Genomic DNA, 12,398 nt, shown 5'->3' with positions numbered 1-12,398 from the left:
ACTGGGCCACCAAGCCAAACTATTTTGCTGTATTCATAAAGATTCTCCTAACGTTGAATGGGATGTTTAACTTAGCACCTTAAGTAAATGTTGTAAACAAGACTGGAGCTATATTCTAACCACCTTAGAGGAGCTTCTCTTAAAGAAAATTAATTTCCACTCAAATACTCAAGAATAAATGTAAGTAAAGTTCAATACTACTTATGTGGTACTAAAAACTCTAATCCTTTAGTAACACCTCTACAGTATTTTAATTTGAGAGCTTGGCTCAAATAATTACTTCTATCTTAATATAAGTTTAAAAACCCACTTAGTTTATATATAACCTATGAATCAGATATTTTAATATTTCAATGGATAGCACTCCCACATACACCCAAATTAGCAATCTGCAATGTTATTAATGAAGTATCTACAAAGTTCTCCAGAAAACCAATGTCAAATGGTCATCCAGTGTCTTAAGATACCTCCTATGATTGCAAGTACACGTGACACATTGCCACTGGATTTCCTATTCACACATCCTTTCTTCTGGTTTATATAAAATGAGGAATATCTGTACTGTTTATTTCTTATTTTTTTAATTAAAGTATGTTCTGGGAAAAAGGAAGACAAATAGTACAGGTAGTAAGTCTAACATTTTCATTCTACTTTCATGAAAAACCATCACAGGATGATAATACTGTATGAAATGAAGGGGAGAGAGTAGGTAAATTTCTAAATAGCCTAACTAGAGATAAGGATCTCTAGCTTTGTAAAATATTTATAATTAACATTAAAATACCTGAAGGAAATCCACCACCAAAGAATATGTTAAACAAGTCTTCTGGAGTTATATCAGCTTCACAACCTCTATGGAAATTAAATCTGCCATTGTTTTGGTGATTACACGCTTGTTCCTCAGTCCCGGTCAGGTCATACTGTTTTCGTTTTTCCGGATTACTTAAAACAGCATAAGCGTTCCCAATCTCTGAAAAAATAATGAGTAAAACTTGGCAAGCAAAGTTTTTATATTATAAAAGACTGCCTTTCATGTCAACAGTAACAACAAAAAACTACTTTAGGCTAATCAAGGAAATAGTAAAACAGTAACAATTTCTTTTAAAGGGATTATAAATTGTTTGCAATTACTAATATTATTACCTCCAATACAACTTTTGATACTAGCCAGGCAAGTCTCCCTACTGCCTTGAACATAAAGGAATGTCTAGGTTGCTTCTTACTATTGTGCTTCATCTCCTAATATTCTCCTTCTTCCTTTTTGAGTATCCTAATCTTTTTTATTCATTCATTTGTGACATTCAAATAATAATAATAATAGCAGTAACTACAAACTGCCAGACTTTGAACCTAATACATTGTCACATCATCCATTATTATCCCTACTTTACAGGCAAGACCCTGAGGGTCCAAATGGTTAGGAAACTTGTTCAAAGTCAAAATTTTTTTTAGCACCATAAGTATCTCCATGCAACCCTACACCATGAACATTTTTTTTTGCACATTCCAGGCCAAAGTGAGCTATTCTTCATTCTATTCCTGAACAATTTATTCCTCTTAAAAAAGTAAATTCCATGAGGGTAGGGACTGTGTCTATGTATTCACTGCAGTATCCCCCAGTCCAGGAAAAAGTCTGATTTTGTTTTTGAATGAATCTAGATAGTCTCTAATTTTCCTATCTCACTTTGCTAATTTTGTGATATTTATTTATAAAGAATTCTATTTCCCATCTTATACCCCTCTGTCCAAAAGAAGCAATGGTAGATTGGTCACCAAAATGTCTTCATGAGGTAATTTATAAAAGCTGTAATGCTTTGATCTAAAGGCAGAGCTACCCTATTCTCAATCTGACATTTCTAATAATCATAAATATAGCTTGCTTCTTAAACTAGATTGTAAGCCTCCTGCAATGGGATATTTTACAAATACTTTTTTGATCCCATGTGGTGGCTGGCATAGGTACTGTGCAAGCAAATAGATGCTTATTAGGTAGTTATTTCTGGATGGTTACATATCACACTGCAATATTAATTATATACAAATTCTCTGGACTTTTGTTTTGATAGGGCTTTTTGTATCTGGGATTCAGAGACAGCTTTCAGGTAGTCTGTGAACCCTACTGCATAAATATTAGGTGGATGGTCCATTTATCACGGGAGATGGTCCAAAATGTTCTTCAGATTCTTAAATAGATCTATGACTCAGAAATAAAGCCATCATTTATAATGTTGCTCCAATGGGAAAACACAGTAAGAGATTCAAACAATGTATTTTACAAACACCAAGGTATTGATGATCAATACCTAAAAGAGAAGCATATCTCTCAAAATATGCCAAAGTTGTACTTCAGTACTAGTATCTTAGTTAAATCTAGTATTTAACTCTGTACACTAAATGGACTACTTCAGGTAATTTCATAATACTTATTTTTAAACTTATTTAATTAATAAAAACCCAATTCTCTTTTAAAGGCATTACTTTTTTTTTTACCTACTAACCCATTTTTTTTTGGTTTTTAGTGTTTTTCTTTGGTATCATTAATATATAATTACATGAGCTACTCAATAGTAATTATTGAGGTTACTAGATTCCCCGATTAAGTCCCCACCACATACCCCATTACAGTCACTGTCCATCAGTGTAGTAAGATGCTATAGAGTCACTACTTATCTTCTCTGTGCTATAGTACCTTCCCTGTGCCCCCCAGGCCCCCGCTACGTTATGTGTGCTAATCGTAATGACCCTTCTTCCCCTTCTTTCTCCCTTTCCACCTACCCTCCCCAGTCCCTTTCCCTTTGGTAACTGTTAATCCATTCTTGGGTTCTGTGAATCTGGTGCTGTTTTATTTCTTCAGTTTTTGTTTTGTTTTTATGCTCCAAAGATGAGTAAAATCACTTGGTACTTGTCCTTCTCTGCCTGGCTTATTTCACTGAACATAATACCTCTAGCTCCATCCATGTTGTTGCAAATGATAGGACTTGTTTTCTTCTTACGGCTGAATAATATTCCATTGTGTATATGTACCACATCTTCTTTATTCATTCGTCTACTGATAGACACTTAGATAGCTTCCATTTCTTGGCTATTGTAAACAATGCTGTGATAAACATAGGTGTGCATATGTCTTTTTCAAACTGGGATTCTTCAGGTAAATTCCTGAATTCTTCAGGTAAATTCCTAGGAGTGGCATTCCTGGGTCAAATGGTATTTCTATTTTGAGTTTTTTGAGGAACCTCCATACTGCTTTCCACAATGGTTAAACTAGTTTACATTCCCACCAGCAGTGTAGGAGGTTTCCCCTTTCTCTGCATCCTCGCCAGCATTTGTTGTTCTTCATCTTTTCTATGTTGGCCATCCTAACTGGAATGAGGTGATATCTCATTGTGGTTTTAATTTGCATTTCTCTGATAATTAGCAATGCTGAACATCTTTGCATGTGCCTGTTGGCCATCTGAATTTCTTCTTTGGAGAAGTGTCTATTCATATCCTCTGCCCAGTTTTTAATAGGGTCATTTGTTTTTTGGGTGTTGAGGCATGTGAGTTCCTTATATATTTTGGGTGTTAATCCCTTGTTGGATATGTCATTTGCAAATATATTCTCCCATACAGTAGGATGCCTTTTTGTTCTGCTGATGGTGTCCTCTGCTGTACAGAGGCTTTTTAGCATGATGTAGTCCCATTTGTTAATTTTTTATTTTGTTTCCCTTGCCCAAGGAGATACGTTCAGGAAAAAGTTGCTCATGTTTTTATATTCAAGAGATTTTTGCTCATGTTTTCTTCTAAGGGTTTTATGGTTTCATGACTTACATTCAGGTATTTGATCCATTCTGAGTTTACTTTGGTGTATGGGGTTAGACAATAATCCAGTTTCATTCTCTTGCATGTAGCTGTCCAGTTTTGCCAACACCAACTGTTGAAGAGGCTGTCATTTCCCCATTATATATCCATGGCTCCTTTATAGTATATTAATTAACCATATATGCTTGGGTTTATATCTGGGCTCTCTAGTCTGTTCCATTGGTCTATGGGTCTGCTCTTGTGCCAGTACCAAATTGTCTTGGTTACTGTGGCTTTGTAGTAGAGCTTGAAGTTGGGGAGCATAATGCCCCCAGCTTTATTCTTCCTTCTCAGGATTGCTTTGGGTATTCAGGGTCCTTTGTGGTTCTGTATGAATTTTAGAACTATTTGCTCTAGTTTGTTGAAGAATGCTGTTGGTATTTTGAGAGGGACTGCATTGAATCTGTAGGAGGCATTACTTCTTAAAAGAATAATTTCCAAACATTAAGATATTTTAGAAGATGTTTGTGAAATACTACCATAATCCACAATTGTACATGTAAGACAATTTACTACTGTGATTAGAGTAACTGTCTAGTCATTTACTTTGTGCTATACTCATAATCAAGAATTTTTTTCTAGTTTATTATTATCTAAAGAATTAAATCCAAAGTCTATTCTGGTATTGAAAGCCTTACAAAATACATTACTACCTCAGTCTCATTTCACCAAAAGATACTTTCCATTTTATTCATTTTTCAATTAAACTTTTTTTTTGAGGTTACTTTAAATTTGCATGAAATTTTAAGAATATAGACAGATTCCCTGTACGTATTACCTAATTTCCTGCAATGGTAGTATCTTTTAAAATTATAGTATATCTATAATAATACAGTATAATCACAGATAGGATATTGACACTGATACAATCAGGATACAGAACATGTCCATTTTCATGTTGCCCTTTTAACACCACACTCACTTCCTGCCCCTCTATCCCTTCTTTAAACCCAAACAACCACTGACCTGTTCTCTATTTCTATAATTTTGGCATTTCAAGAATGTCATGTAAATGGAATAATACAGTAAAGAAATGGAATGAAACATTTTGTGACTGACTTTTCTCTATCAGCATAATTCTTTGGCGATCAATCCAGGTTGTTATGGAAGTCAATGTAGTCATCTCCCTGATCCAGTTTTGCTTTCTGTGCTTTCAGTTATCTGTAGTCAACCACTGTCTGGAAACAGATGATCCCCCTGATCTGATGTCAGAGCAGTAGTAGCCTAACACTATATCACAATGCCTACATTGTTCACCTAACTTCATTTTAACATCTCACATCATCACAGGAAGGGTGAGTACAGCACATAAGATACATACTTTGAGAGAGAGACTGCATTCACATAACTTTTATTACAGCATATTGTTATAAGCTATTGTTGGGAATCACTTACTGTGTCTAATTTGTGAATTAAACTTTATCATAGGTATGCATACACAGGTAAAAACAGCATTGATGGGGGAATTCAGTATAATTTGTGGTTTGGGGCATCCAAAGGGGATCCTGGAATGTATTCCCTGTAGATAAGGGACTACCACAGCTCATACCTTTTTATTGCTGACTAGCACTCCATGGTATGAAAGTACCACTGTTTGTTTCATCATTTACCCACTGAACAGCATTTGGGTTGGGTTTTTTTTTTTGTATTATGAATAAAACTGCTATATACATTCATTCACAGGTTTATGTTTATACATAAACATCAATATTCATTTATCTGGGATAAATGCTCAGGAATGCAATTGCTGGGTGCATGGTAACTCAATAGTCTTTTGTGACACTGCAAACTATTTTACAAAGTGACTACTGTCATTTTACAGCCCATCAACAATGTATGAGTGATACAGTTTCTCTGCATCCAGAACAGTATCTGGTGGTGTTCTATTTTTTATTTTGGCCACTCTAATAGGCACATAGTGATATCTCATTTTGGTTTTACTTAGCATTATCTCTAATGGCTTATGAATGATGTTGATAATCTTTTCATGTACCTGACATTTGTATACATCTTCAGTGGAATCTTATCCATGTCCTTCATTCTCTTACCCATTTTCTAACTGGATTATTTGCTTTTTTAGTTTTGAGTTTGGGAAGTTCTTTATATACTCTATATACTAGTCCTTTATAAGATACGTGCTTTGCAAATATTTTCTCCCACTCTTTTTGTCTTTTCATCCTCCTCATGGGTTCTTCACAGAGCAAGCTTTTAAAAAGATTTCATTATATCCAGCTTATCAACTTTTTCTTTCATAAATTGTGCTTTTGGTGTTAAGTCTAAGAAATCACTGCCTAGACCAAGATCTTAAAGATTTGCTCCCATAATAAAAAATGTTTTATATTTACACTCATGATGCATTTTGAGTTCATTTTTGTATAAAGCATGAGATTTGGGTCAAGGCTATTTTTTTCTTGCCTATGAATATCCAATCACTCCAAAACCATTTGCTGAAAAAGCTATCTTTCCTCCACTGAATTTTTTTTGTACCTTTGTCAGAAATCAGTTGGGTGTATGTGTATGGGTCTATATCTGGGTTTCCTATCTTGTTCCACTGATGTGTTTTCCCCTCTACCAATACCACAATGTTTTAATAACTGTAGCTATAAATAAGTCCTAATACCAAGTACACTGAGTACTCCTAGTCCATTCTTTTAATTTATCATTTTATTTTATTAAGGTTGTTTCCACATGGGTTCAAACAGTGAACCAGCTTTGCATCCCTGGAATAAGCTCCACTTGGTCAAAGTGTATAATTATTTTAAATATTTCTGAATTCAAATATTTTGTGAAGACTATTTGGGTTTACTCTAGGAAGGATACTAGTTTGCAGTTTTTTCTTTTTGTAATGTCTTTGAAGAATTGGTTTTAATTCTTCTTTAAAAGTCTGGTAGATGTATCCAGCAAAGACACCTGAGCTGGAGTTTTCTTTCTAGAAGCTTCTTAGTTACAAATCTGCTTTACATTATAGGGCTGTTCATATGATCTACTTCAGACTTAATGAATTCTGATCATTTGTATTTTTTAAGAATTGGTCCATTTCATCTAAGTTGTAAATTTATGTGTGGAATTGTTCATAATATTCTCTTATTACCCTTCTGATGTCTGCATAGTCTTCATCCTTGCTTCTGATACCATTTCTGATAATGGTCATTTGTCTTCTTTTTTTTCCTTTGCCAGTCTATATTGTTTTTGTTTTCAGTTTTACTGATTTTTATTTTCACCTTTATTTTCTTCCTTCTTCTTGCTTTGGATTTATTTTGCTCTTATCTTTCTAGGTTTGTGAGATAGAAGCCTAGATGGGTAATTTGAGGCTGTCCCTCTTTTTTTATATATGCATTTAGTGTTGTTAAGTTTCCTTTGAGCATTGCTTTAGCTGGTCCCTTCAAATTTTGATGTGTTGTATTTTTATTCAGTTTAATGTATTTTTAAAATGAGACCTCTCTGACCCATAGATTATTTAGAAGTTTTGTTGTCTGTTTTCCAAGTGATTGGACATTTTCCAATTATCTTTGTTATTGATTTCTATTTTGATTTCACTATGGTCAGAGAATGCACTCTGTATGACTTTATTTAACTTAGTGGAGATTTATGTTATAACCCAGGATATGCTCTATCTTGGAGTATGTTCTGTGAGCACTTGAAAAGAGTATAGCGTGCTGTTGCTGGGTGGAGTGCTCTATAAACACTGATTAGATCTTGTATTGATCAGATCTAACAGTGGTGTTAATTCCTCTATATTCTTGCTGATTTCTGACTAGTTGTTCAATCAGTTATTGACAGAGAAGTGTTGAAGCTCGCATCTATAACTGTAAATTTTTCTGTTTCTCCTTCCAGTTCTATTAGCTTTTGATTTTCATAGTGTGCATCTACGTTTTTTGGTACATGCACATTTATACTGTCATGTCTTCTTGAAGGACTGACACTTTAATAATAATATAATCTTATAACTTTTTTAGTCTAAAGCCTACTTTATCTAGTATTAATATAGCCACTCTTGCTTTATTTTAATATTTGCATGATATATTTCTCCATCTCTTTACTTTCAGCCTGTCTATATTGTTAAAAAAGTGAGTTTCTTATAGGTAATATGTAGTTAAGTCATGTTTTTTTAATTCATTCTGCCAATCTTTTAATTGGTATAGTTCAATCATTTACATTTAATGTACTTATTGCTAAGTTAGGGCTTATGTCTTTCATTTTATTTTTTGTGTTCTATTGTTTTTCCTGACTTCCTATGAGTTACTTGAAAATGTGTAGAATTCCATTTTTATTTATGTAGTGTTTTCAGACTGTTAACACTTTGTACAGTTTTTAGTGGTTGCTCTAGGTATTACTATATATATATGTATATGTGTGTATGCCTACATATATGTATGTGTGTGTGTGTGTATGTGTGTGTGTATATAAATATAACATATAACATCACAACTTACTGGTGTCAGCATGTTAGTAGTTCAAGTGTACTGTAGAACCCTTACTTTTCTTTACTTTCTTTTATCCTTCCCTATCATTATATAATTACCTTAGATATTTTCTCTGCATAAAAATAGAATATCAGAATTTGCTTCAAATGTCAAACATAACTTAGGAAATGAAGAGGAAAATCAAAGTATATTGCATTTATTCATTTTTTGCTTACCACATTCTTTCTTCCTTCTTGATATTTCAAGATGTGTTCTTTTACTGTTTCCTTTGTTTAGAGAGCTTCCTTTAGCTATTCTGTTAGTGTATGTCTGCCAATGACAAATTCTCTTATTTTTCCTTCATTTGAAAATGTCTTGATTTTCTTTCATTGCTGAAGTATATTTTTGCTGGGTATAAATTCTGAGTTGACAATTCTTTTCTTTCAATACTTGAGAAATGTGCTATTTCCTCCTAGCTTTTATGGTTTCTGATGTGAAATTCACTGTCATTTCAACTGTTTTTCCCTTACAGGTAAAGTGTCATTTTTCTTTTGCCTCTTTCAAGACTTTTTCTTTGTCTTTAGTTTTCAGAAGTTTGACTATGATGTAGTCTTGGTGTGGATTTCTTTAGGGTTTCTGTTTGCGGTTCATTCAACTTCTTTAATTATATAAGCTTATATCTTTTGCCAAGTATGGGAAGTGTTCACCTTTATTTATTTATGACTACTTTTTCAGCTATGCTCTTTCTCCTCTCCTTCAGGGACCCAAATGATATGAATGCTAATTTTCTTTTGTTACAATCCCACTTGTCCCTGAGGCTATGTTATTGTTTTATCTGTTTTCAGTCTATTTTCTCCATTGTTCAGATTGGACAATGCCTACTTTTTTACTTTCCAGTTCACTGATTCTTTTTTCTGTCATTCTGCTGTTTATTCCATTCATTGTTAGTTTTTACTTTGGTTTTTGTATTTTTAAGTTGTAAAATTTCCATTTGATTCTTTGTAATTTTTGTTTATTTGCTAACTTTCTATTTTTTTGCTGAGAGTCTTTATTTTTCTAAATTTGTTTCAAGCATATCTGTAATTGCTCATTGAAGCAATTTTATGACGGATACCTTAAAACCTTTGCTAGGCAATTCTAATTTCTCTGACATCTCTATGTGGGTATCTATTGATTGTTCAAATTCAGTTTGAGGTTTTTCCTGGTTCTTAGTATGACAAGTGATTTTCAACTGAAATGTGGTCATTTGAGGTATTACCTTATGAGTCTCTGGACCTTATCTAAAGCTTCTGTTTTAGCTGTCCCCCTCTGACACTATTCTGGCACTACAGAAAGAGGGCATACCAATTAATCTTAGGTGGGAGTAAAGTCCAGATTTCCCCTTTGGCCTCTGAGCACATCTGAAAGGCAGGGCTCCTCATTACCCCTGGGCAGGTATATGATTTCCAGTCCCCCATAAAGCTTCCACTGAAATTTCCTTGGCTGGAAAGAGCAGGTTGCCTCATTACTGTCCCCAGGTAACTTCACTGACACCATAAAATTATGGCTTTGTTTACCTCTGGATGGTGATCAAAGTCCTGACTCTCCTCTAGGTCACTTACGACACTACCTCAGGGGAGAGAAGGATGCCTTATTACTGCCAAGTAGGAATGGGAGTACCATCTCCCTACTTGACCCTCTGTATTATCACCCTAATGGGAGTATGTGGGAGAGGTAGGGCATTTCCTTATAGCCTAGAGAGAGTGGCAGTCTAGGTTCTTTATTCAGCCTTTGTTGGTGTGGGTGGGGCCACAGTTTTTTCTGGGATATTTGGTTGCAGAATTATAGCTATTGCTTGAACATTTTCTGTCATGCTAAGTTGATCCTTTCCTGGTCATATGCTAGAAAGTGAAGGATTTTCTTGATTGTTTGTCTGTGTTCCTTGGCATTTCTGCGTTATCTGCTTCTCCAACACTGCCTGAGATATAATGAAAGTCCAGACAATTCACTGCCATGTTGTTCTTGAGGTCCCAAGGTCCCTAGCTAGTCTACCTTCTTCTTTCCAACTTTCAGAGTTTTCTTATGTTCATTTTATTTCACATAAAATATTCAGTTATATTTAGTACAAGAAATAAAGTACATCTCTTCCATCTTCCTAAAAGGAGAAGACCTCATTGATTTTTAAATCACTTGCCTCATTCTCATACCCAAGTTTCTGCCATCTTCCCTCTTCTCTAACCACAGAAATCATACTCATCTCAAGAAAACTCCTTGTCACCTATTATATGAATGCTTCTCCAAGTACTCTGATTATAATGCTACTTTATCTTTCTGACTTTTCTTTGGACATCTTTATTCTATGTTTTGGTATTTAGTTACATCCAGTCTTCTGGGAGATTTTGGGTAAATCAGTTAATCTCTCTGAACCTCAGTTTTCTTATTTGTGAAAGGAGGATAATACTGGTCGCTTGACTATTTCACAAGATTTTTAGTAAACATTAAATGAAAAAGTGGGAGTGAAAAACTATAAAATTCTTGTCAGATGTTAGGTATTACTATTATTCCAAATGTTCTATGGAAGACTTGTCACCCCTTTATGAATTACTAATTCTCTGAGTAAGAGACTATCGCATATTCTTTCATTGTATTTCTCTACCAGAATGAGTCCAAGGAGTAGAACTGACTTCTTTGTTCTTATAGATGTTCTTTATTTGTAATACTCCAGGTGTTAAGAATATTTATCTATCAGAGCTAACACAGGCAACAGCATCTGATCCATTTATTATTTATCCAGCAATCACATCAACAACTCATTTATTTATGTATTGTTATTACATTCATGTATATGTCAAAAGGCACAGGTACAGTCTCTGAAATACTTGAGAATCTTTGAAGATAATGTAGACTGAGTATGTTTTGAAGACTTCCATGTAAGCAAGTAGGAGTAAAGGGATCCATTTTATTCACATTTTTTTAAAAATATGTTTATATACACTGTGCAAGTCATTCTATAGACATATGTAAAATATTCCATAAAAGAGAAATTTATAACCCTAATTGTAAAAAACAGCCATATGAACTTGAGTTCATTTAGTCTACTCTCCTTGATAGCCACCTTTTATTTTTAAAGCTTTACAAAATACACAAATGAAAATGTCTCTTCTATCTAACTTTATGCCCTAAACCAATTACCCCTTCTTTTTCTAATTGTGGAGGAAATAAAAAGCAAGTGTTTTTCATTTTCTAAAAAAAAACTATTTTAGTAATTACAGAGTAATCAATCTATACTTACCATTTATACAAAAGAAAAACTATAGTTTTTGCTTAGATAAACAGCTTGGTATCCCCCAAACCAAAGTTAAGATCACCTGGTTAAAAATAAAATGAGATGATTCAGAAGGTAATGAAAAGATCCCATGTGCTGAATGAATGAAACCTGCCATTTCTGTCTGATGACACTAACTGTAATATTTTCTAATTAACTACCTTTGCTTACTAAGCATCTGTGGGTTACAACCTACATTGTCTATGCAGTTTCCACTCAATGAAAAATGGGCTAATCAACCAACTCCCTATTCTGATCCTCTTTGGGATTAATAATTTGGCATTCTGATTTACAGATAACCTCCTGTGTACTGAATAATGTGAACCTCTCCTCTAGAGTTGAATCACCTCTCAGAATGTTGATAAATATTAAGTACCTAGTTCTGCAAAGCAGAGCATTAGATTCTGAAATACACCACACCAAAGTATAATCACCTTCGTAAAACCTCTTCTGAGTGTTCATCTGGGGTTACATTTATGCTGTTCATCTCTGCAAAATGCAACACAGGATGTAAAAATATTGGTAGATTTACTTTTATTCTAAGACCAATGATTCTAACATGACTTCAAATAGAAGTAGGAGAAAGAAGCTGTTTAATGTTCTTAGCACTAGCAAAGAATTAATACTGAAATCACCTATCACATCACAAACATGTAAGTAACTCAGTGCCAAAATGTTTTTAAACCTTTTAAAAACACCAAAAATTTTTAATCAAATGATTTTAATTCATAATGTGAAATTTTTTTTTAACCTTTGGGGGACTACGTGCTAATGTTAGTGTTTTTGAGTGAAGATAGTTTTCTGTGCTTTCAACATCCTACTTTTAATTTAAGGAAACAGAGAAGGATCCCAAT

The 12,398-nt window shown here is 33.9% G+C and overlaps 1 protein-coding gene across 3 annotated transcripts in view; it reads right to left on the bottom strand.

Annotated features, from left to right (window-relative positions):
- The window catches only part of DNAJB14 (DnaJ heat shock protein family (Hsp40) member B14), a 45,037-nt gene that overhangs the window by 10,933 nt on the left and 21,706 nt on the right, over positions 1 to 12,398 (bottom strand). For 2 of the 3 annotated variants that reach the window (XM_017651409.3, XM_017651410.3), the window contains one exon: positions 785 to 970. In XM_017651409.3, the coding sequence (XP_017506898.1) occupies positions 785 to 970 (186 nt within the window). The other variant, XM_037020099.2, reaches the window with a different exon arrangement.

The sequence above is a fragment of the Manis javanica genome, chromosome 5 (assembly GCF_040802235.1).
Source record: "Manis javanica isolate MJ-LG chromosome 5, MJ_LKY, whole genome shotgun sequence".
In the NCBI taxonomy this organism is placed as follows: domain Eukaryota; kingdom Metazoa; phylum Chordata; class Mammalia; order Pholidota; family Manidae; genus Manis; species Manis javanica.
This window is presented reverse-complemented; position numbering and strand designations above follow the sequence as displayed.